General features: G+C 42.3%; 1 protein-coding gene across 3 annotated transcripts; it reads left to right on the forward strand.

The window, feature by feature from the left end:
* Positions 1 to 5,910: 5,910 nt before the first annotated feature.
* Positions 5,911 to 23,687, forward strand: LOC125510472 (non-lysosomal glucosylceramidase-like). 3 transcript variants are annotated; one of them, XM_048675672.1, is made up of 18 exons: positions 5,911 to 6,339; positions 6,861 to 6,999; positions 7,077 to 7,133; positions 7,503 to 7,579; positions 7,676 to 7,775; positions 8,429 to 8,502; positions 15,398 to 15,498; positions 17,299 to 17,402; positions 17,703 to 17,756; positions 17,851 to 17,906; positions 17,992 to 18,030; positions 18,361 to 18,502; positions 18,691 to 18,875; positions 19,236 to 19,303; positions 19,480 to 19,552; positions 21,110 to 21,171; positions 21,733 to 22,852; positions 23,103 to 23,687. In XM_048675672.1, exons 2-18 carry the CDS (start codon positions 6,943 to 6,945, stop codon positions 23,329 to 23,331), a joined length of 2,598 nt encoding a protein of 865 aa, XP_048531629.1. In that variant the 5' UTR covers positions 5,911 to 6,339; positions 6,861 to 6,942; the 3' UTR covers positions 23,332 to 23,687. The 3 variants fall into 3 exon arrangements, with proteins under 3 accessions (XP_048531629.1, XP_048531621.1, XP_048531638.1); XM_048675664.1 differs by having other exon boundaries at positions 5,912 to 6,339; positions 6,861 to 6,971; XM_048675681.1 differs by lacking the exons at positions 5,911 to 6,339; positions 6,861 to 6,999 and having other exon boundaries at positions 7,072 to 7,133; positions 7,503 to 7,581.
* The last annotated feature ends 530 nt before the right edge of the window (positions 23,688 to 24,217 follow it).

Here is a 24,217-nt window from a genome sequence, read left to right on the forward strand (position 1 = left end):
CTAAAAATCCCACCTGAATTCAATAGCCTTTTTCATAAAAGAACCGATACAAGAAGTATCGAGCATGGATCAATCATCATGAGAAAGCCGAGCATAAAAATTTTGAATAATAATTTCTCTTGAGAGCTCATGATTGAGGCATGAATATAACATTGACTTAAGCCTCCCCCAAGCTAGAGCGATACTTTCTCCTTCACGAGGCCAAAAATTATATATATAATTTCAATCACGATGAACTAGATGCATAGGATAATTTTTTGGTGAAATTCCAATTTCAATCGATTCCAATTCCAAGATCCAATATCATCGCATAGCCTATACCATGCCAATGCTTTTCCCTTCAAAGATAAAGGGAAAACCTTCTTCTTAGCTTCATCTCCGGGCAAACCTGCAAGCTTAAATAATCCACAAATTTCACCCACATATATTAAGTGCGTATCAGGATGTTCAGTTCCATCTCCTGCATAAGGATTAGCTAGCAGTTGTTCAATCATACCCGAAGGAATTTCATAACCAATATTTCTAGTAGGTGCAGTAGGTTGAGGGTAGCTAATTGTGGTTCCGGTCGAGGTGAAGATACCCCGAACAAACCCCTCAAAGGATGATTCTCCATAGTAACAAGTGGTAATAAATTTCAGCATGTAGTAATAATTTTCCCTTACCAATTTCCACTTACCAAGAGCGCTTCACTCCCCGACAACGGCGACAAAAAAGAGCCTTGATGACCCACAAGTATAGGGGATCAATCGCAATCCTTTCGATAAGTAAGAGTGTCGAACCCAACGAGGAGCAGAAGGAAATGACAGGTGGTTTTCAGCAAGGTAATCTCTACAAGCACTAAAATTGTCGGTAATGAGTAGTTTGATGGCAAGATAATTTGTAACAAGCAAGTAACGATAACGGTAACGGTAAGTAAAGTGCAGAAAGGTAGCCCAATCCTTTTGAGGCAAAGGACAGGCCAAAGCGGTCTCTTATGATAAGCAAAGTGTTCTTGAGGGTACACGGGAATTTCATCATATCACTTTCATCATGTTGGTTTGATTTGTGTTCGCTACTTTGATAATTTGATATGTGAGTGGACTGGTGCTTAGGTGTTGTCCTTACTTGAACAAACCTCCTACTTATGATTAACCCCCTCGCAAGTATCCGTAACTACGAGAAAAGTATTAAGATAAAATCTAACCATAGCATTAAACTTTTGGATCCAAATCAGTCCCTTACGAAGTAGCGCATAAACTAGGGTTTAAGTTTCTATCACGCTAGCAACCCATCATCTAATAACTACTCCACAATGCATTCCCTTAGGCCCAAATATGGTGAAGTGTCATGTAGTCGACGTTCACATGACACCACTAAGGGAATCACAACATACATATCATCAAAATATCGAACACATATCAAGTTCACATGATTACTTGCAACATGACTTCTCCCGCGACCTCAAGAACAAAAGTAACTACTCACAAATAATAACCATGCTCAAGATTAGAGGGTTATTAAATAACACAATGGATCTAAACATATAATCTTCCACCAAATAAACCATATAGTAATCAACTACAAGATGTAATCAACACTACTAGTCACCCACAAGTACCAATCTAAGGTTCCAGTACAAATATTGAACACAATAGATGAACTAGGGTTTGAGAGAAGATGGTGCTCTTGAGGATGTTGATGGAGATGGCCCTCCCAAATATGGGAGAGTTGTTGGTGATGACGATGACGATGATTTCCCCCTCCTGGAAGGAAGTTCTCCCGACGGAATCGCTCCGCCGGAGGGTAAAAGTGCTCCTGCCCAAGTTCCGCCTCGAGATGGTGGTGCTTCGTCCGAAAGTCCTCCTGTTATTTTTTTCTGGGTCAAAATGACTTGTCTACCAGAAGAGGGGCACCGGAGCTGGGCCGAGGAGGCACAACCCACCAGGGCGCACCTAGGGGCCCTGGCGCGCCCAGGAGGGTTGTGTCCACCTGGTGGGCCCCCTTTGGTAGTTATTTGCTCCAATAATTCTTAAATATTCCATAAAAAATCTCCGTGAAGTTTCAGCTTATTTGGAGATGTGCAGAATAGGTAACTTTGACGTAGCTTTTTTAGGTCTAGAATCCAGCTGTCGGTATTCTCCCTCTTTGTGTAAAACTTGCATAACATGAGAGAAAAGGCATTATAAATACTCCAAAACGCATTATTATGCATAAAAATATTATAAAATAACAGTAGGAAAATATGATGCAAAATGGACATATCACACGCCATCCTTTTTTATTGGTAATGGCAGTTGGCGGGCGTTAGTTGTAAAACAAGATCAAATGACAACAGTTTTTAAACGAAAATTTCCTTCTCATAGAGAAGCTACCATGTCACCCTAAGAAACTACCACCTTTTCCCTCTCCCTCTCAACTAAAACTATGAGGCGGACGTTCGCAAATGCCACCCTCCTTGGCAAACGCTTACCAGTTATGGACTGCTGGGGAACGTAGTATTTCAAATTTTTTGCCTACGATCACGCAAGATCTATCTAGGAGAAGCATAGAAACGAGCGGGGAGAGTGTGTCTACGTACCCTCGTAGACCAAAAGCGGAAGCGTTTAGTAACGTAGTTGATGTAGTCGAACGTCTTCGCGATCCAACCGATCCAAGTACCGAACGTACGGCACATCCGCGATCAGCACACGTTCAGCTCGGTGACGTCCCTCGAACTCTTGATCCAATTGAGGCCGAGGAAGAGTTCCTTCAGCATGATGGCGTGGCGACGGTGATGATGAAGTTACCGGCGCAGAGCTTCGCCTAAGCACTACGACGATATGACCGGGGTGTGTAACTGTGGAGGGGGGCACCGCACACGGCTAAAAGATCAACTTGTGTGTTCTAGGGTGCCCCCTTGCCCCCGTATATAAAGGAGGGAGGGGGAGGCCGGCCGGCCCTAGGGGCGCGCCCAAGGAGAGGGAGTCCTACTAGACTTACCAATCCTAGTAGGATTCCTCCACAAGGAAGAGAGGGGGAAGGAAGGAGAGGGAGAGGGAGTAGGGAAGGGGGGCCCCGCCCCCTTCCCTTGTCAAATTCGGACTGCAAGGGGGGGCTGCCCTGGCTGCCCTCCTCTCTCTCCAACAAGGCCCATGGTGGCCAATTAGTTCCCGGGGGGGGGGGGTCCGGTAACCCCTCCGGCAGTTCGGTTTTACCCGAAACTATCCGGAACACTTCTGGTGTCTGAATAACATGGTCCAATATATCAATCTTTATGTCTCAACCATTTTGAGACTCCTCGTCATGTCCGTGATCTCATCGGGGACTCCGAACAACCTTCGGTCATCAAATCACATAAACTCATAATACAAATCATCATCGAACGTTAAGCGTGCGGACCCTACGGGTTCGACAACTATGTAGACATGGCCTAGACACATCTCCGGTCAATAACCAATAGTGGAACCTGGATGCTCATATTGGCTCGATTCTACAAAGATCTTTATCGGTCAAACCGCATAACAACATACGTTGTTCCCTTTGTCATCGGTATGTTACTTGCCCGAGATTCAATCGTCAGTATCATCATACCTAGTTCAATCTCGTTACCGGCAAGTCTCTTTACTCGTTCCATAATGCATCATCCTGTAACTAACTCATTAGTCACATTGCTTGCGAGGCTTATAGTGATGAGCATTACCGAGAGGGCCTAGAGATACCTCTCCAACATTCGGAGTGACAAATCGCAATCTCGATCTATGCCAACTCAACAAACACCATCGGAGACACCTTAGAGCATCTTTATAATCACCCAGTTACGTTGTGACTTTTGATAGCACACTAAGTGTTCCTTCGGTATTCGGGAGTTGCATAATCTCATAGTCATAGGAATATGTATAAGTCATGAAGAAAGCAATAACAATAAACTAAACGATCATAGTGCTAAGCTAACGGATGGGTCTTGTTCATCACATCTTTCTCTAATGATATGATCCCGTTTATCAAATGAAAACACATTTCTATGGCTAGGAAACTTAACCATTTTTGATTAACGAGCTAATCAAGTAGAGGCATACTAGAGACACTCTGTTTGTCTATGTATTCACACATGTACTAAGTTTCCGGTTAATACAATTCTAGCATGAATAATAAACATTTATCATGATATAAGGAAATATAAATAACAACTTTATTACTGCGTCTATGGCATATTTCCTTCATGGACGTCTTTTTTAAGGAAACGCCATCACGGCTTACTTTATTGAAAGTCAAATAAGGCTTACATCGTTCATGAGAAGTTTGAGAATAAAGTCTGGAGGTTCATTGACCCAATTACAAGAAAAAATGTTCTCAAAACTATGCATAGCAATCTGGCGAGCGACAAAATTTGCCTCCCATAAGCAATGACAAAATTGGACGTTCCCAATAAAAGCGGTCAAGTCCATGCAATCAACAAAGATTGGGGCACTTTCGTTCCACTATGTAGTGTTTGTGCAAGCATCAATAACCTCAGAAGAATCAGATTCCGCAATAAGGTTGATACCCAGAGAAGAAACGAAGGACAAACCATGCTTCATGGCCAATGCTTCCAATGTAAAGGCTTCAGACGCATAAGGGATAAAAGAGCAAGCCACAACCACAAATTTACCACGAGAATCCATAATCACCGCTGCAGTAGCGCCCATACCTATGTCACTATGGTATGAAGCATCAACGTTTAGTTTGAGTTGATCCATACCTGATTTCTTTCACTTCTCAACCTCTCTCATTGTACACCTTTGATTAGCTTTCACATAAGCATTGCACAACGCCAAGATAAACATCATCCAACTAGCAGCAGCTGGAACCTTTTCTGAATGTGTTGTTTCACAACGAATCCACCACAAGTATCAACATGTTGTAGCTATGACCTCAACCACCCCCACATTTTGGAGACCACAATACTGATCTGATGATGATTCAAGTAATTCTTCCATCATTTCTGAACCTGATCTATCTACAGCAAAAGATGCCATAATCCGCTCTTCAAGCTTCAGTTCTTTCCAAAGGTGTTGAGCCGACGAACACTCAAAGAGAAGATGTGAAATATCATCGAGATAATTATGGCACATGGGGCATAAAGGATTTGTCCCTATGTGGCGATTTATAATTATAGCTTTCATTTGGAGTGTCGCATGAAGAGCCCTCCAGCAAAATATTTTTATTTTACCACGAACCACAAGCTTCCAGATTTTACCATATAGGATTTGAACCTGCGGATGAAGATGCAAACTGTTGTGAAATATTTTCAAATTGGTGTCTTCACTCCATGTGATATGCCGACTTGAAAAAAAAAAGTTCCTGATTTATTAAAGTGCCACGCCACGAAGTCCTTGAACCCGTTTGGGCTGAGTGGTATCCTTAGAATTCGTGTTGCATCTACCATAAAGAAAATGTCCCGAATCAAGTTCTCATCCCATTTACCCATCCCTGGATCGATTAGGTCTGACACCCTATCAATCAGGACAACCCCCCTCTGAGAGATAATCCTTCTATTTGGTCTGGTTGGAATTCATGGGTCTCTCCACATGTTGATGGACTTAGTCGTTTTCCGCACGCAAGATGTAACCTCTTTTAGAAGTTTGAATACCCGCAACTATACTTTGCCATGTGAAAGACGAACCCTTTTTGGGGCCAGCTTTGAGGATATCTTGGTTTGGGTAATACTTTGCCTTAAAAATCCTAGCACATAGAGAATTAGAATTGACTATCAACCGCCGCACCTGTTATGGACGTCCTTTTTAATATTGTTACATCATGTAGGGACGCATAGTTATTTAGGGACTTTCTTTGTTTTAAATTAAATGTTGTTGACTTGGTAACTTTATACTACTACATTTTTATTAATATATATGGAACAAAGGTGCTTTAAAAAAATGGAACAAAGGGAGTAAAATAGGGACCTATCTATATTGAATGTGGGCGGGCCGGCACGCGGCAGTCTTCCCCAATAAAGTCCTCTCTCCTCCTCCGCCGGAATCCTTCGCCTCTTCTCCTCGTCAGCCTCCTTCTCCCATCTTCTGGTGACGTGGTTCCCTCTGCTGGAAAGCAAGGGTTGTTCGCTATAGTTTGCTTGTATTGTTTGTTCGTCTTTGCTCTCGTCTTTTTCTTTGTTTTCAAGAATCGAATCAAACGAAAATTTTCCCTCCTCTTGAAGACCAATCTCGGTTGACCCTATCCAAGCTGCCCTCAACTAATACTACCAGCACCAGTTTATTTTTCGAATAAACCGGGGATTCCGCCATGCCCCGCGGCAAGTCCTCCTCCGGCGGCAGCTTGTTCTACCGGAGGAAGCACTCATGGCGCCGCGATGAGTTAGTGAGCAGGAGCACCCTGCATCTGGTGAGGACCTTCTTCATCATCTCCCATCAATTGCTATCAGTTGCCACTTGCCAGTCAGAATCGGCCTGCAGAGATTGTTTCTTTGTGCGTATTGGGGAGGTGGCAAAATTGTAATATTGCGCCATTCGACATTCTCCAAGTCAACAGCATTTTGCTGATATATTTTAGTCTGCTATGTTGCTGATTATTATGGCCGCTTTGAATATCCAGAGTCCTTCTATTTTTGTGTATTTTTTATGGCATGTTTATTGCTGTCAATATTCAGAAGTTGTACCTGTACTAAAACAGTTTATCAGGCTTTATGCAGTCAAGAGATCAAATTTCATGACTAAGGCATCACAGACTCATGTCAGACTTCTTTTTATTCGGAAAGGAGTTATTGTTAGTTTTTGGTAAAACATGTGGCATCATTCCCAGAATATGCTAGGGATTTGTTAGATCATATAGTTGCAACAGGCTGTTGTTGTTACTGTCCTCATTATTCTGATGTTTCTTGTTGATTTTTATGGCAACACCTGCAGCTGGACTTCGATGACGGCACACCACCAGAACATGCTTGGAGAAGGAAATTAAGTAGTCACGCTAATAGACTGAAGGAGTTCAATGTTACGTTCAGAGAAGCATTTAAAATGGTATGAAAAATGCAATTGTCAAACAGAGGTACTAACTGTCCGTGTTGTCATTCTTCTGAAGTCTTGAGGAAGATGTCCAAATTATGTTTTCCCCTTGACCATCAGATGAAGCTTGGTCTCCGGCTTTGGTCATATGTTCGAGAAGAAGCTTCTCATGGAAGGGTAATGCATTGGCATGCTGATTTTTTTTCTTAAGCATGCATCTAATTTCACGTAATTTTGTATTAGAATTTAGAAGAAAGGCACCGAGAAGCCTCAGAATACAAACCCAAACCAAAAACCAATTCCAAACAAATGAAAGAAAATTATACAAAAGAAGAACATTGAAACAAAAAACATAAATTTCTGATCACGGCAAAACTGTAGCAGTAGCTGCTGACACAGGTCCCTGGTCTTGGGGGCTGATGTATCAAGAGCCTGCTTATTGTGCATTTCATATTACTAAATGTTCTATGTAAGGAAAACCTTGTTACATTCAAGTGTACCTTTATTTATTGACTCCTTTTAACATGGATATTTATCAATTTTCAGAAAGCACCGATTGATCCATTCACGAGGGAGAGCAGCAAACCATCAGCCTCACAAGGAGTACCCCTTGGTGGGATGGGGTGTGTGTACCTCATGATGATAAACTTCACAAACATGCTTCCATTATTTCTGTTGCCAACAATTGCTCCCTATTTATAATTTATTCCCCTTTTCAGGACTGGTAGCATATCAAGAGGTTTTAGAGGGGAGTTCAAGCATTGGCAGATAACTCCTGGTTCATGTGATATGTCACCAGTGATGGAAAACCAATTTTCGGTGACTGACCTTTTACCCTGCTAAAACATGCTATATCCTCAAATATTTACCTTTTTTCTCAGTTTCATGTACATGTTGATACACTATTCTATAGAAGTGGTCAAACATAAAGAAAGATTGACTTAGGACAAAGCTAGAACTTCTAATAATTTGGAACAAAGGGAGTAGTTTATATTATTTTTCTTCCCCTCATATTATCCTTTGGAATAGTTGTTTGGAATATGATACTTCATGGTGTTCTCAGCCAACAAAGAGTAGATCATTATTGAGAACCCTCTGTTGTGTTAGCCACCAGGTAGATAGATCATTGATGCACTGCTAGTTAAGCAAAAATATACTAATGTCCTAATTGTTTGTTACATATTGAAAATGGCATCATGATTTTGGATTGTTGAGGTTTGATGAAAACTCACTTGTTCCATACTAAAAACAAATGCCCTTGAAGATTATTCTGCCTCATGTGTTAAGTAAGTTTTCTTTTTCGTGATCATGTGTGTTACATAAGCTTTGTGATGTATCTTTATCTACACTCTTAAGTTCTCTACAAGTGTAAACCAAGCAGTGCATGATTTTGCTAGAAGTACAATTTCTTACCTAAAAGGCTAAAACACACCTCTCATTTTTTTATTCATTCTGTTCTTAATTTACCACAGATCTTTATAACTAGAGAAGGAGGAAGCAAAAAGTACTCCTCAGTTTTAGCTCCTGGTCAGCATGATGGTTTAAAGTATGATTCGTTTTGCCCTGTCAGACAGTACATTCTTAATTTCCTGAAATTTTCTCTATGGATGTTCTGTCTAATGGATGCAAGTCTGGAATGTTCTCTTCGGTCTTCGTATGTAAGAATATATATAGCAGTCATGACACAGTACAACAACAACAACGCCTTTCAGTCCCAAACAAGTTGGGGTAGGCTAGAGTTGAAACCCATAAGATCTCGAAATCTAGTCATGATTCTGGCACATGGATAGCTAACTTCCATGCACCCCCTACCCTGATCTCTCTTGACATTATTGACACACTTTATCCCCCACTATGCACCGGCTCTTCTGGAGGCCTGTGTTGTATATCCCCAAACCATCTTAGACAATATTGGACAAGCTTCTATTCACTTGGTGCTATCCCAACTCTAACACGTATATCACCATTCCAGACCCGATCCTTTCTTGTGTGGCCACATATCCATCTCAGCATGCGCATCTCCGCTACACCTAACTATTGGACATGTCGCCTTTTAGTTGGCCAACATTCTGCGGGATACAACAACGCAGGTTGAACCGCTGTACTATAGATACTGCCTTTTAGCTTTTGTGGCATTCTCTTGTCACAGAGGACGCTAGAAGCTTGGCGCCACTTCATCCATCCGACTTTGATTCGATGACTGACATCTTCATCGTTATCACCATCCTTCTACAATATTGACCCCAAATATCGAAAGGTGTCCTGCTGAGTTACCATCTGCCCATCAAGGCTAACCTCCTCCTCCTTGTGCCTAGTAAGCAGTTTTAGTTCTACTAAGCCTAAAAGCGTTAGATTCCAACATCTGTCTCCACAACTCTTAACTTTATATTAAGCCCCGTCCAACCATCGTCAACTAGCACCACATCATCTGGAAAGAGCATACACCATGGGATATTTCTTCATATATCTCTTGTGACCTCATCCACCACCGAAGCAAAAAAGATAAGGGCTCAAAGCTGACCCTTGGTGCAGTCCTATTTTAATTGGAAAGTCATCAATGTCGCCATCACTTGTTCGAACACTTGTCACAACATTGTTTTACATGTCCTTGATGAGAGTAATGTACCTTGTTGGGACTTGTGTTTCTCCAAGGCACACCATATGACATTCTGCGGTATCTTATCGTAGGTCTTCCAAGTCAATGAACACAATATGTAGGTCCTTCTTTTGCTCCCTGTATCTCCATAAATTGTCGTACGAAGAGAATAGCTTTCGTGGTCGACCTCCGAGGCATGAAACCTAACTATTTTTTTTGTCATGCTTGTCATTCTTCTAAAGCTGTGCTCAATGACTCTCCCATAGCTTCATTGTATGGCTCGTCAACTTAATTCCACAGTAATTAGTACAATTTTGAACATCCCCCTTATTCTTGAAGATTGGTACTAATATACTCCGCCTGCATTCTTCGGGCATCTTGTTTGATTGAAAAATGAGGTTGAAAAGCTTAATTAGGCATACTATCGCTATGTCTCCAAGGCATCCCCACACCTCAACAACAACAAAGCCTCTAGTCCAAAAACAAGTTGGGGTAGGCTAGAGGTGAAACCCATAAGATCTCGCGACCAACTCATGGCTCTGGCACATGGATAGCACGCTTCCACGCACCCCTGTCCATAGCTAGTTCATTTTGTTATACTCCAATCCTTCAGGTATCTCTTAACGGACTCCTCCCATGTCAAATTCGGTCTAGCCCGACCTCTCTTGACATTCTCCGCACGCTTTAGCCGTCCGCTATGCACTGGAGCTTCTGGAGGCCTATGCTGAATATGCCCAAACCATCTCAGACGATGTTGGACAAGCTTCTCTTCAATTGGTGCTACCCCAACTCTATCTTGTATATCATCATTCCGGACTCTATCCTTCCTCGTGTGGCCACACATCCATCTCAACATACGCATCTCCGCCACACCTAACTGTTGAACATGTCGCCTTTTAGTCGGCCAACACTTAACGCCATACAACATTGCGGGGCGAACAATTGTCCTGTAGAACTTGCCTTTTAGCTTTTGTGGCACTCTCTTGTCACAGAGAATGCCAGAAGCTTGGCGCCACTTCATCCATCCGGCTTTGATTCGATGGTTCACATCTTAATCAATACCCCCATCCTCCTGCAGCATTGACCCCAAATATCGAAAGGTGTCCTAAGGTACCACCTGCCCATCAAGGCTAACCTCCTCCTCACACCTAGTAGTATTGAAACCGCACATCATGTACTCGGTTTTAGTTCTACTAAGCCTAAACCCTTTCGATTCCAAGGTTTGTCTTCATAACTCTAACTTACTATTTACCCCCGTCCGACTATCGTCAACTAGCACCACATCATCCGCAAAGAGCATACACTATGGGATATCTCCTTGTATATCCCTTGTGACCTCATCCATCACCAAGGCAAAAAGATAAGGGCTCAAAGCTGACCCCTAATGCAATCCTATCTTAATCGGGAAGTCATCAGTGTCGACATCACTTGTTCGAACACTTGTCACAACATTATCGTACATGTCCTTGATGAGGGTAATGTACTTTGATGGGACTTTGTGTTTCTCCAAGGCCCACCACATGACATTCCGCGGTATCTTACCATATGCCTTCTCCAAGTCAATGAACACCATATGCAAGTCCTTCTTTTGCTCCCTGTATCTCTCCATAAGTTGTCGGTACCAAGAAAATGGCTTCCATGGTCGACGTCCCAGGCATGAAACCAAACTGATTTTTGGTCATGCTTGTCATTCTTCTTAAGCGGTGCTTAATGACTCTCTCCCATAGCTTCATTGTATGGCTCATCAGCTTAATTCCACGGTAATTAGTACAACTCTGAACATACCCCTTGTTCTTGAAGATTGGTACTAATATACTTCGTCTCCATTCTTCTGGCATCTTGTTTGCCCAAAAAATGAGGTTGAAAAGCTTGGTTAGCCATACTATCGCTATCTCCCCGAGGCCTTTCCACACCTCAATGGGGATACAATCAGGGCCCATCGCCTTGCCTCCTTTCATCCTTTTTAAAGCCTCCTTGACCTCAGACTCCTGGATTCGCCGCACGAAATGCATGCTGGTCTCATCAAAGAAGTTGTCCAGTTCAATGGTAGAACTCTCATTCTCCCCATTGAACAACTTGTCGAAGTACCCCCGCCATGCTTAATCTCCTCGTCCTTCACCAAGAGTTGGTCTGCTCCGTCCTTGATGCATTTGACTTGGCCAATATCCCTCGTCTTCCTCTCTCGGATCTCGGCCATCTTATAGATGTCCCTTTCACCTTCCTTTGTGCCTAATCGTTGGTAGAGATCCTCATATGCCCGACCCCTCGCTTCACTGACAGCTCGCTTTGCGGCCTTCTTCACCATCTTGTACTTCTCTATGTTGTCCTCATTCCTATCCAGGTATAGGCGTCTGAAGCAATCTTTCTTCTCTTTAATCGCCTTCTGGACAACATCATTCCACCACCAGGTATCCTTATCTTCGCTTCTCCTCCCCTTGGACACTCCAAACTCCTCCGAGGCCACCTTACAAATGCAAGTCGCCATCTTCATCCACACATTGTCCGCATCCCCTCCTTCCTCCCATGGGCCCTCCTTAATGACCCTCTCCTTGAACGCCTGAGCTACCTCCCCCTTGAGCTTCCACCACTTCGTTCTAGCGACTTTGGCACGCTTATCCTACTGGACACGAATCCGAAAGCGGAAGTCAGCAACCACCAGCTTATGCTGAGGTACAACACTCTCTCCAGGTATCACCTTACAGTCTAGGCACGCACGCCTATCTTCTCTTCTCGAGAGGATGAAATCAATCTGGCTAGAGTGTTGGCCACTACTAGAAGTCACCAGATGTGATTCTCTCTTTCTAAAGAGGGTGTTAGCTACAATCATGTCGTAGGCTAGAGCAAAGCTTAAGACATCTTCTCTTTCTTGATTCCTGATGCCATAGCCAACGCCCCCATGCGCCCCTTCAAAACCTGTGTTAGATGTACCCATGTGGCCATTGAGGTCTCCTATGAAGAGCTTCTCGCCTATCGGTACACTCCTAACCATGTCTTCCAGGCCTTCCCAGAACTCCCTCTTGGTGTTCTCATTGTGGCCTACTTGCGGGGCATACACGCTAATAACATTGAGAACTAAGTCCCCAACTACCAGCTTGACCAGGATAATCCGGTCCCCACGTCTCTTGACGTCTACCACTCCATACTTGAGGCTTTTGTTGATCAGGATGCCTACGCCATTTCTGTTTGCAGCCGTCCCCATGTACAATAGTTTGAAGCCGGTATCCTCCACCTCCTTCGCCTTTTGTCCCCTCCATTTGGTTTCTTGGACATAAAGGATATCAGCACCTCTCCTCACCGCTGCATCAACTAGCTCCCGAAGCTTCCCTGTCAGAGACCCTACGTTCCAGCTACCTAAGCGAATCCTCCTAGGCTCGGCTAGCTTCCTTACCCTTCGCACTCGTCGAGTCAAATGCGAAGACCCTTGCTCCTTTTCCACTGCATTCAGGTGCCGATGTGGCGCGCCACTAAGGATGCGACGACCCGATCCTCGCTCACTAGCCACCGTATCCGGATCAAGATATGGCACGCCACCAAGGGGTGACGGCCCGGCCCTTGCCCATTTGACACCACGCCCGGGTTCCGATGTGGTGCGTCGCTGAGAGGGTTATGCCCCAACGAAAATCTTTTGGGTTTCATCTCCATAAGAGTAGCTGAGTTTTTACTTTGGCTCGCCAAGCCTATCACAACCCTCCTCCTTTACCCGGGCTTGGGACTGACTATGTTGAGACAACATAGGCGGAGTTGCATCCCCACACCTCAATGGGGATATAATCAGGGCCCATGGCCTTGCCTCCTTTCATCATTTTTGAAGCCTCCCTGATCTCAAGACTCTTGGATTGGTCACACAAAAAATCGACTAGTATCATCAAAGGAGTCATCCAGCTCGATGGTAGAGCTCTCATTCTCTCCATTCAAGTCTGTCGAAGTACTCTCGCAATCTATTCTTGATCTACTTGTCCTTCACCAAAAGCCGATATGCTCCATCGTTGATGCATTTGAATTGGTTGACATCCCTCGTCTTCCTCTCTCGGATCTTGGCCATCTTATAGATGGCCCTTTCGCCTTACCTTGTGTTTAAACACTAGTAGAGGTCATCATACGTCCGACCCCTTTCTTCACTCACCGCTCGCTTTGCGGTCTTCTTTGTCACCTTGTACTTCTATGTTGTCTGCACTCCTATCCAGGTGTAGGTGTCTGAAACAAACTTTCTTTTCCTTAATAGCCTTCTGGACATCTTCGTTCCACCACCACGTATCTTTAGCTTCGCTTCTACTTTCCCTGGTCACCCCAAATTCCTCTGAAGCCACCTTCCGAGCGCAAGTCGTAATCTTCATCCACATATTGTTTGCATCACCTCCTTCCTCCCAAGAGCCCTCCTTAATAACCCTCTTCTTCAAAGCTTGAACTGCCTCCTCCACCCTTGAGCTTCCACCACTTGGTTGTGGCGACTTTGGCGCTTATCCCTCTAGACACGTATCCTAAAGCGGAAGTCATCCACACCAAGCTTATGTTGAGGGACAACACTCTTTCCAGGTACCACTTTACAATCTAGGCAAGCACACGTGTCTTCTCTTCTCTCGAGGATGAAATAAATCTGCTAGAGTGTTGGCCCCTATTAAAAGCCACCTAATGGGATTCTCTCTTCTTAAAAAGGGTGTTAGCTACTATCATGTTGTAGGCTAAATCAAAGCTTAAGACATCCTCTCCTTGATTCCTGTTGCCATAACCAAAGCCCCCATGCACCCCTTCAAAACCTGTGTTAGATGTACACACGTGGCCATTAAGGTCTCCCCCCGTGAGGAGCTTCTCACCAATAGGTTCACTCCTAACCATGCCCTCCAGGCCTTCCCAAAACTCCATCTCGATGCTCTCATTGCGGCCTACTTGCGGGGCATATGCGCTGATAACATTGAGAACTAAGTCCCAAACTACCACCTTGACCAGGATAATCCGGCCTCTTGACATCTACAACTCCATACTTGAGGCTCTTGTTGATCAAAATGCCTACCCCATTTTTTTTTGTAGTTGTCCCCGTGAACCACAGCTTGACGCCACTATCCTCCACCTTCGTCGCCTTTTGTCCCTTCCATTTGGTTTCTTGTACGCATAGGATCTCAACATCTCTCCTCGTTGTTGTATCAACTAACTCCTGCAACTTGCCCGTCAGGGACCCTACAATCTACATTCCAACTACCTAAGATGATCCTACTTGGCTCGGCTAGCTTCCTTACCCTTCGCACTAGTCGAGTCAAATGCGAGGATCCTTGCTCACTTTTCACTACACCCGGACGTCGATGTAGCGCGCCACTAAGGATGCGACGACCCGATCCTTGCTCACTTTTCACTACACTCGGGCGTCGATGTAGCGTGGATGCGACGATCCGATGCTTGCTCACTTGTCACCGTATCCAGATCAAGATACGGCGCACCACCAAGGGGGTGACGGCCCGGCCCTTACCCATTTAAAACCACACCCGCGTTCAGACATGTCGCGTCGCAAAGAGGGTTACGCCCCAACGAAGTCCTTTTGGGTTTCATCTCCATAAGAGTGGCTTTGTTTTGACGTTGGCTCACCAAGCCTATCACAACCCTCCTCCTTTGCACGGGCTTGGGACTGGCTATGTTGAGACAACATAGGCGGAGTTAGTCATGACACAGTCTATTATAAAAAATAATTATTTAATTATTTAACGGATTTGCGCCACTCTTTAGACTATTTTTGTTCAATTATGTGGACCATATAGACAAGCATGATCCGCCTTTCTTGTGGGTTCTTCTTTCTATAGCTTCTAATATCAGTTGTATCGTAAATACTTGACTGATCATTTTATGTTTCTTCATTCAGAAAATCTAGCGATGATGGCATATCATCCTGGGATTGGAAATTAAGGGGTGATCGTTCAACATACCATGCTTTGTTTCCTCGAGCATGGACTGTTTATGATGGTAATGCTACTCATTTATTTTAGTAAGAAATCACTCCAAGCAGTAAGATGGACATCATGATAAAAATATCGCTCCAGTTTCCTTATCTTATGACTCATAGGCCATAGTTTTTAGTTGGGCATGCACAATACCTGTATATGATGTTTGAGCTTTCCACATCTGTCTATTATATATTATATATATACACTAAAAGAACAATATGGTAGAAAATAGAGAAGTATGCTAGAAATTTCTGCAAAAAAGCAAAACAACTAATCTTTGATCTGGTAGACCGTCTCTTTATTAGTAGATCACAACCGTTCGATCTATATAATGGTACCTAAACAGATCATACCCATTAGATCAACATAAATGTACCTAAATGATCGTACCCATTAGATCTAGTACATAAGCATGCCTAAACCGATCCCATCTGTTAGATCTGTATAAACGAACCTATGATTCTTCATAATTGTGCCTAAACATATCACACCTATTAGATCTTCATAATTGTACCTACGCAAGATCATTAATGCTAGATTGCGTAACTATAGCTACATTGTACCTACAGTCCTACACAGATCATAGCAAGTATATTTTGTAACTATAGCTACATAAATCACAAATGATAGATCATCATAGTTGCATTTAGAAAAATCTCACATGCAAAAGTATTTTTAAGCGCACATGTTAATTATTATTATTTGAACTATAAACGATAGTACATGCATGCTACATGTTATTTAAATAACTTAGACCCACCACATACATTAATGATGTGCAATGGATACATGACTCCTATAAAAATATAGTAAAAAATTTCCTTTTACCATCTTATGCTCTGTAAATATTAGACTACCGACAACATATTCTTTAGGACGATACGCTAAAAAAGTGGTTGGAAAGTTATTAGGCTCAAGCATGAGCATTGGCGAAGGAGTGCATAAGCATTGATTATTACCCCCTTCGTTCCTTTATATAGGGTGCATTTGTTTTTCCAAAAGTTAAACGAGTGCATGTTTGACCAAGTTTTTAGAAAAATATATCAATATCCACAATACAAAATTCATATCATTTGATCCATCATGAAGAGTAGTTTCATATTTTATCTACTAGGCATTGCAGATGTTGTTATTTTATTCTATAATCTTGGTCAAACATTCAAATGGTTGACTTGCACAGAAATCAATACACCTTATATTCTGGAACAGAGGGAGTAGAACCTAAGGATTGAAGGCTGAGGGTGCTGGCCATTGATTTTTTAAATTTTTTGTTTTAATTATAAGGGAAGGATCCAACTGTATAAGCAAAATCTCAGTGCAAGCATAATTCGAGGAGGATATGAACAGAAGCAGATAAAATGACATATGGCAAATAACACGTCGTTTTAGACATGGATACTGGCCTGCGCTAGCAACCATATGAGAATTGATCTAGCCGGTCTGCATATTGCGGGTTAGTTTGATTGGAGTCATCCACACCTACGGTATAAACAGGTTATTGAGAAACAAAAACTGTATCATTAGATTTTTCTAAATATTTTATAATTCTTTTGTTATTTCTTAGCAACATAATCATATATTCATATACAAGATGAAGGTTGAAGTTACTGCTTAGGACTGTATCCGTGTCTAAAACGACGTGTTATTTGCAGTGAAGGGGGTAAATGCAGGATTTTTTTGTATAAGATAAAAAATAAATACTAAACACTTCCGCCACTAAAATATAAACCACTAAGTTCTTTTAGTATGAATTATGAGGCACATCATTAAAGGTAGGTGCTAATGAGACTCACAAGTTCTTATCCATTTGATTTAAAAGGTGAACCTGATCCTGAATTGAAATTATCTTGCCGTCAAATATCTCCATTTATTCCCCACAACTACGAAGAGAGTAGTCTCCCAGTCTCCATTTTTGTCTACACTGTAAGTTCTTCATTACTTGTAGGAGCAATGTTTATTATGGCACAATATCGACTTAATGTTTCACATGTCTGAAATTTGAACTCCTCGTTTTATAAGCTTGTATGCAGAGCTCGTGTATGTTTATGGAGAGTGTATATGCTGTTAACACACTGAGAGTATTACTGTACATTTGACTACTGTGGCATGACCACCAATTTTACTAGAGAATTTTGATTTCGCATCATGCCTTTTCTTATTAATAACTGCTGCCTTATGTAGTATCTGTAATCTTATGTTTGTATGGGTATGAAAATTGTGCAGCTAGTGAATACCGGAAAGGAAAGGGCAAAAGTCAGCCTAGTAATGACCTGGGCGGTAGTAACTGCTACTCTTTTACTCCAATGTTCTTATGTAATATTGTCTTCTGTTTCTTTGATTTAATCATGTTCTGTTCTTGATGCAAACCCAGAATTCTATTGGTGGACTTTCACATCAGTCTGGCGGTCATGTAAATGAACCATTCATGTCAGTTGGGGCTTCGCTTAACGTTTACAGTTTATGATATAACTAAAAATATAGTGAAATGATTTGCAATCTGTTTCGTATGCAGTGGAGAAAATGGAATTTCTGGTGTTCTCCTACATCACAAGTAAGTCATCAACTGTCCATAATTGTCTTTTCTATGGTCATTTGGCAGATTTCCTTAAGCATTTCTGTGAAGTGTCAACTGCAAAGTAAGAGCTTCTAGCTGATCATTGTTTGCAACAGTATCTCCACACTGGCTTGTTCTGATCGATTTGGGGACTGATTTTTTTCAGTGACATAACGTATTCTCATCCATATATTTGTATTAGAAGCACCCACAATCTCTGTCTAAAGAAGCAATAAGTTTTTGCCAGATACATGATGTTCTCTGCATGTTTCTTCTAATCTACTGTTTTGCTTGTCTAGCAATAATTATCAATTAAAAACGTTGCAGGACTGCCAACAATAATCCTCCAGTAACATTTGCTGTTGCTGCACGTGAAAACCAAAATGTTGATGTCACAGTGTTGCCAATTTTTGGGCTTTCTGGAGAAAGTTCAGTCACTGCTAAGGAGATGTGGGGCACAATGGTCCAGGTGATTTTTCCTTTTGTCCTACAGTCATTTAGTAGACTGCACCTCTTTTTTGTAGCCTTGGTATTTGGATATTCATGCAAAGAAGTGAAATCATACATTGAAGATTGAACTGATTTGTCTATTTGAAATAAACAAATACTGGCAAAAATATTTGATTGTACTATGTCTTATCATATGATTTTTGAAAGGGTGGTTGCTTTGACCGAGATAATTTCAATGCTGGCCCCAGCATGCCTTCTTCAGTGGGTGATACAGTTTGTGCAGCAGTTTCTGCTTCAACCTGGGTTGAACCACATGGAAGATGTACGGTTGTATTTGCGTTGGCTTGGTCTTCTCCCGAGGTTAAATTTAAGAAGGGAAGTAGGTACCATAGGTAAATTCTATTTTCCAAACTTCTTATGTTTGGTGATAATAATGCTAAATCCAAATGAGTATGTTGATTCATCTCTTCTGAACTTCAAAGCTCTTGTGAACAATGTAGGTGATAACTTGTATCTTCTGCACATCTCATTAGTTTATCCTCCATCCTTACTGTAGCATTATACTTCACAGAACAGTGATTGTGATTGTAGAACTTAAATCCAATTCCATAGTGTCTACTGTGAATGCTTAATTTATAATTCTGCTACCTTTTCTCAAACTTTCTGTGTTTATTTATCTGATATATACTAAGATCAATAAGACCAGCTGTTCCATTTGTTTAATAAGGCTTGATTTCGTGCTCTGTTGGCAGGAGATATACGAAGTTCTACGGAACTTCTCCAAGATCTGCTATAAACCTGGCGCAAGATGCCTTGATGAGTATGTTTTTGTTTTTAAAATTTGTGGCATAAATTTGGTATATTGTTGACTATAGCAGTTAATTTTCTCCTCATACATGAAGATTATGGTTTGATTACTCTGTTCTAGCGGTGCTCTCTCTGTTGAGATATTTTTCTGGTTAATTTATTACTTCTGAATTCCCATCTGATTGACAGAGTACAAGCATTGGGAAGAGGAAATCGATAAGTGGCAGACCCCAATTCTCCGTGATGAGAGGCTTCCAGAATGGTACAGTATAATACTTGTGCATGACTTACACTCGTAACTGTTTCTAAGATTATTAAGGAAATAGTCTACTTTCTGCCCCCAAAGTATCACAAATGTCCTCTTAACCCCCTAAGGGCATCTCCATTGCTGGGCGCCTGCGTGGACGCTTATAAATAAAAAGATAATTCTCATAAAATAAGAAAGAAGCTTAGTGCTTTCTAACCCAACGGCAAGCGCTAACGAGGGACGCTAATTAATTGCAGAAGTAGCAGAAAAACTGATCGCTACATGCATGGCTGTGGGAAAAAAAAAGGCAAAGCGCCCGCCTCCAGCTTTTGCGTTGCTGCCAGGTTAGACGCTAGGATTTTGTAGTCCAACTGCCGACCGGGCAGGATATTTATCCTAGCGCCCAGGCTTAGCGCCCGGCGTTGTAGATGCCCTAATAATCTATATTTTGCATTGTTACATCTCGGAGTTTTAATACTGGATCACTTCTCTAGGAGGGGGTTTTAGGAGTCGTCCTCTGTTCTTGTCTACTGGGGCATTATAGGCTACTCTCTCATTTCTTCTCTTTGGCTGTAAATCAATCAATTATCTATGCATAAGCCTCTCCGCCTGCTTGTCTTGCTTGGCGACCAAGGTGCCATCTTCTCTCCCGGATCTTCCTCATCGTGCATGCTAGTTGTTGCAGTATTGTGGCCGTTCATCCCACTCGGATGGTTTGAGGTATCTGATTCCAAAAGCTCCACCGTAATCCTAAGACACGTGATAGTCACGTCAGCTATGCATGCCTCGTGGGCTGTCATGCAAAGCCGAGTCGGACCGGGTCATATGCCCATCATTGATGGCCCTCGAGATTGGGATGATAACCGCAGAGGGCCAGGCCGTCTGCCCGCCCTCCACGGCCCTAATATTCAAACTGCTTACCTTTACCACTGACTGAAAGCCCATCGATGACAAAGATGAAGAAGCCACCACTCCCCGCACCGTTGACGAGGACAGCTGTGACCCTGCCGATGATACAACATCTTTCCATCCTGCCGTGGAGATCACGTCGCCGAGGACGACAGGCTCCTGTGGTACCACCTGGAGAGGGCCCTTCCAACGCCTCAGCTCCGGTGACGGTCGCTGCTTCACCACGCACGCTGCAGTCGGCGATCCTGCGAACACGCCGTCAGACGCCAACAGCACAACGGTCGGATCAGTGCTGGGCACCATGGGGTCAACGACTAAGCCGCCTCTGAGACGGAGTAGGCAACGACGAGCACAGTAAAAATATTTACCGATGGGATCGTCCCTCCACCCCCCCACCCCTTGACCGTCCCTCCTTTTTTTGCGTTCATAATTGTTCAAAGTTCAGGGTGGTTAATTATTCAGAAAATTAGTTCATGGTCAACCTGAGGTGTGATACTCTTTGGCCTTTGGGGGAGTGAGGTGGACAGTTTCCAATTATTAATCACATGGAATTTGAGCCTTCACTTCATACGTCTTTTAGAGAATATATACTTTTTTGTCTATAGCTTTAGCCATGTACGATAAATATATATTTATGCGCTACATTGTACTTTATTCTTGCAGGTACAAAATTACTCTCTTCAATGAGTTATACTTCCTAGTAGCGGGAGGAACTGTTTGGATTGGTAATCATCTCTCCAGATCCTTGTTCCTGATTTTCCTTTTCTCTCTGTTGAAGTGTTGATAGGATTTGACTTGGTAGTCTCATCTTGGAATGTCCTTGTCCAGACCTCACCTTCAAGTTAACAACCCCTTTGTAGCACAGTATTTATTTTACATGAGCGGAGACATTGCAACACAAATTTGTATTTTCTCCATTCATGAATATTCATGTGGAGTATTCCACATGAACTATCACTTGGTTATTTCTATGTAGAAATAGTTCACTGCAATACGAAGCTGTTTAGAACAAGAAAAAACCAATTCCTCAGGAAATAGTTTTTTTTGGAACGAACAAGTTCTTACTGATCTATATAGCACATTTTTTCAAGGCTAAGTTCTTTTGTAACAAAGAAAACTTACTCGATGTGATTGGTTCCCCAGAGTATATTAACACAGAACTAAATTAATCTTGTCATTTTAATTGCATCTACTCTCATGAATGGTGACAATGCCAAAAGTATAATTTATGTGTATGCTTTTATAATGTAGTTTTGTAATTACTGATCTAGTGTATGTACTCCCAGACAGTGATTTGAGTTCAAGTCTACCTGAGGACAGTGATTTGCCACTTCATAACAGCACTTGCAACTCTACCGTTCCACTTATTGGTTCTAGCCCACCTGATTTTGATGACAAAGAAAATGTTGGGAAGTTTTTGTACCTTGAAGGAGTGGAGTACTTCATGTGGTGCACTTACGATGTACACTTCTATGCTTCATTTGCTCTGTTGGATCTCTTTCCTAAGATTGAGCTGAGTATTCAACGGGACTTTGCTAGAGCTGTTTTGCGTGAAGATAGAACTAGAGTCAGATTTCTTGCTGATGGTACATGGGGCACACGCAAAGTAATTGGTGCTGTTCCCCATGATCTCGGAGCACATGATCCTTGGCATGAATTGAATGCATACAATATACATGATACAAGTAGATGGAAAGATCTGAATCCCAAGTTTGTGCTCCAGGTTTACAGGGATTTTGCTGCAACAGACGACATGTCATTTGGCAAGGATGTCTGGCCTGCAGTTTGTACTGCTATGGAATACATTGAACAGTTTGATCGTGATGGTGATTGTATGATTGAGAATGATGGTTTTCCTGATCAAACTTATGATGCTTGGACTGTTCTTGGAGTAAGTGCCTACTGTGGTTGTCTTTGGCTTGCTGCCCTTCAAGCTGCAGCCGCAATGGCCCGCAGCCTTGGACATGATGACTATGCTGACAGGTGCATGGTAAAATTTGCGAAGGCTAAACACGTGTTTGAAGCCAAGTTGTGGAATGGTTCATATTTCAATTATGACAGTGGAACAAGTTACAGTAGCCGCTCCATCCAGGCAGATCAGTTGGCCGGACAATGGTACACTGCATCATCTGGCTTGCCACCTCTGTTTGATGAGGACAGGATAAAATGCACGCTTCAGAAAATATTTGACTATAATGTGATGAGGGTGAAAGGAGGACGCATTGGAGCAGTCAATGGTATGCACCCAAATGGGAAGGTAGACGAGACATGTATGCAGTCAAGAGAAATCTGGACTGGAGTAACATACAGTTTAGCTGCAACGATGCTGCTCCACGGAATGGAGGATCAGGCTTTCACTACAGCGCAAGGCATTTTTCTTGCAGGATGGTCTGAAGAGGGCTATGGGTATATACCTTGTTTCATCACTAGCTTTTAAAGTTTTAGTGTTTCACATATATTTGCTTTTGATCAGGATCATGCTTTTTAGTGCTGATGGTTGCCCTATCTTAAATTCTTAATTCATCTAATAATGGCTATGATTTCATTAAATACCACTTGTTCACTGGTTGTTGGATATAATCATATAGGGACTCAATTTATTTGAGATAACTGGTTGGATATAAGCTATAAATAGTTAACATATCACTTCAATCAGGTATTGGTTTCAAACTCCAGAAGCATGGACTATTGATGGCCACTATAGATCTCTGATATATATGCGCCCGCTTGCGATATGGGCAATGCAGCATGTGCTGTCTCCTCCAAGGGCGATCCTCGAGGCCCCAAAGGTAAATACAATGGAGAGGGCCTACGTTTCTCCTGGTGCGCTCCAGTTTCTCCAGGATAGCGTCAGGAAGATCACTCCCAAGAGTGGCTGTTTTTGAGCCAATGTGTGTGTAGTCTGTGGTTGCTAGTGTGATTAGAGATTTAGCTCAATTATTCCTGTACATGCATGTGTAAAGAAATGCAGAGTAGTAATTTCCTTTCCGCGGAGGGAACTTCATGTGCAACCAAGCTTGTCTTGTATATTGTGATCACTGTCAGTGAACCCAACTCTGTGCAGTACTGTACATAATATGTATAGACCCCATGCGTTGTTGTGGTTGATGAAAACTTGGGTTGATAACATGACAACCAAAACTAGAAATACATATGACTTATTATATCGGATTATGTATAACTGTAAAATATGTATTGAATACAAGTAGAATAATTGAATGGAGAACATTTTCCCATGCATGGTTGAATGTTGTGGTGGATTTTTTTTTCTCATGCATGATTGCATGTTAAGGTTGGCCTTTCCTATTTGTATTTATATGATGAGGTGGCATGCTTGCATGTTGAGATAAATAAGTTAGTGGAGATAACTCACTTAGGTAGAAAGTGAAAAATCTCATCTCTATGGTTTCGTCCTTTAAAAAAAACTTCGTTTTTGTCTTGTCGATAATGTTGTGTGGTACCTTGCCATATCTTACAGATTCACATAAGAAGGGATCTGGGTCTCATGGCATCACTAGAAATCCAAGTTTGGCCGGGGTGTGTGTTTTAGTGACGAATTTGATTATATTTGGATCCTAGGTCTAATTTAATAGGTTTTTTCAGCGTTGCTAACAAACGAATGTTGGGTTTTTAAGCAATCGCAGTGAACACCCTTAGGACAGCCAAAACCCGATCAACGCATGGCAATTACTCTGTGTAGCGTGGCAATTTTTTCTGCCATTTTCTTTTACTATGTGGCATTTTTTGTTTTAGAGCATGACAAATCCATTA

This window comes from Triticum urartu, chromosome 1 (genome assembly GCF_003073215.2).
Source record: "Triticum urartu cultivar G1812 chromosome 1, Tu2.1, whole genome shotgun sequence".
NCBI lineage: Eukaryota > Viridiplantae > Streptophyta > Magnoliopsida > Poales > Poaceae > Triticum > Triticum urartu.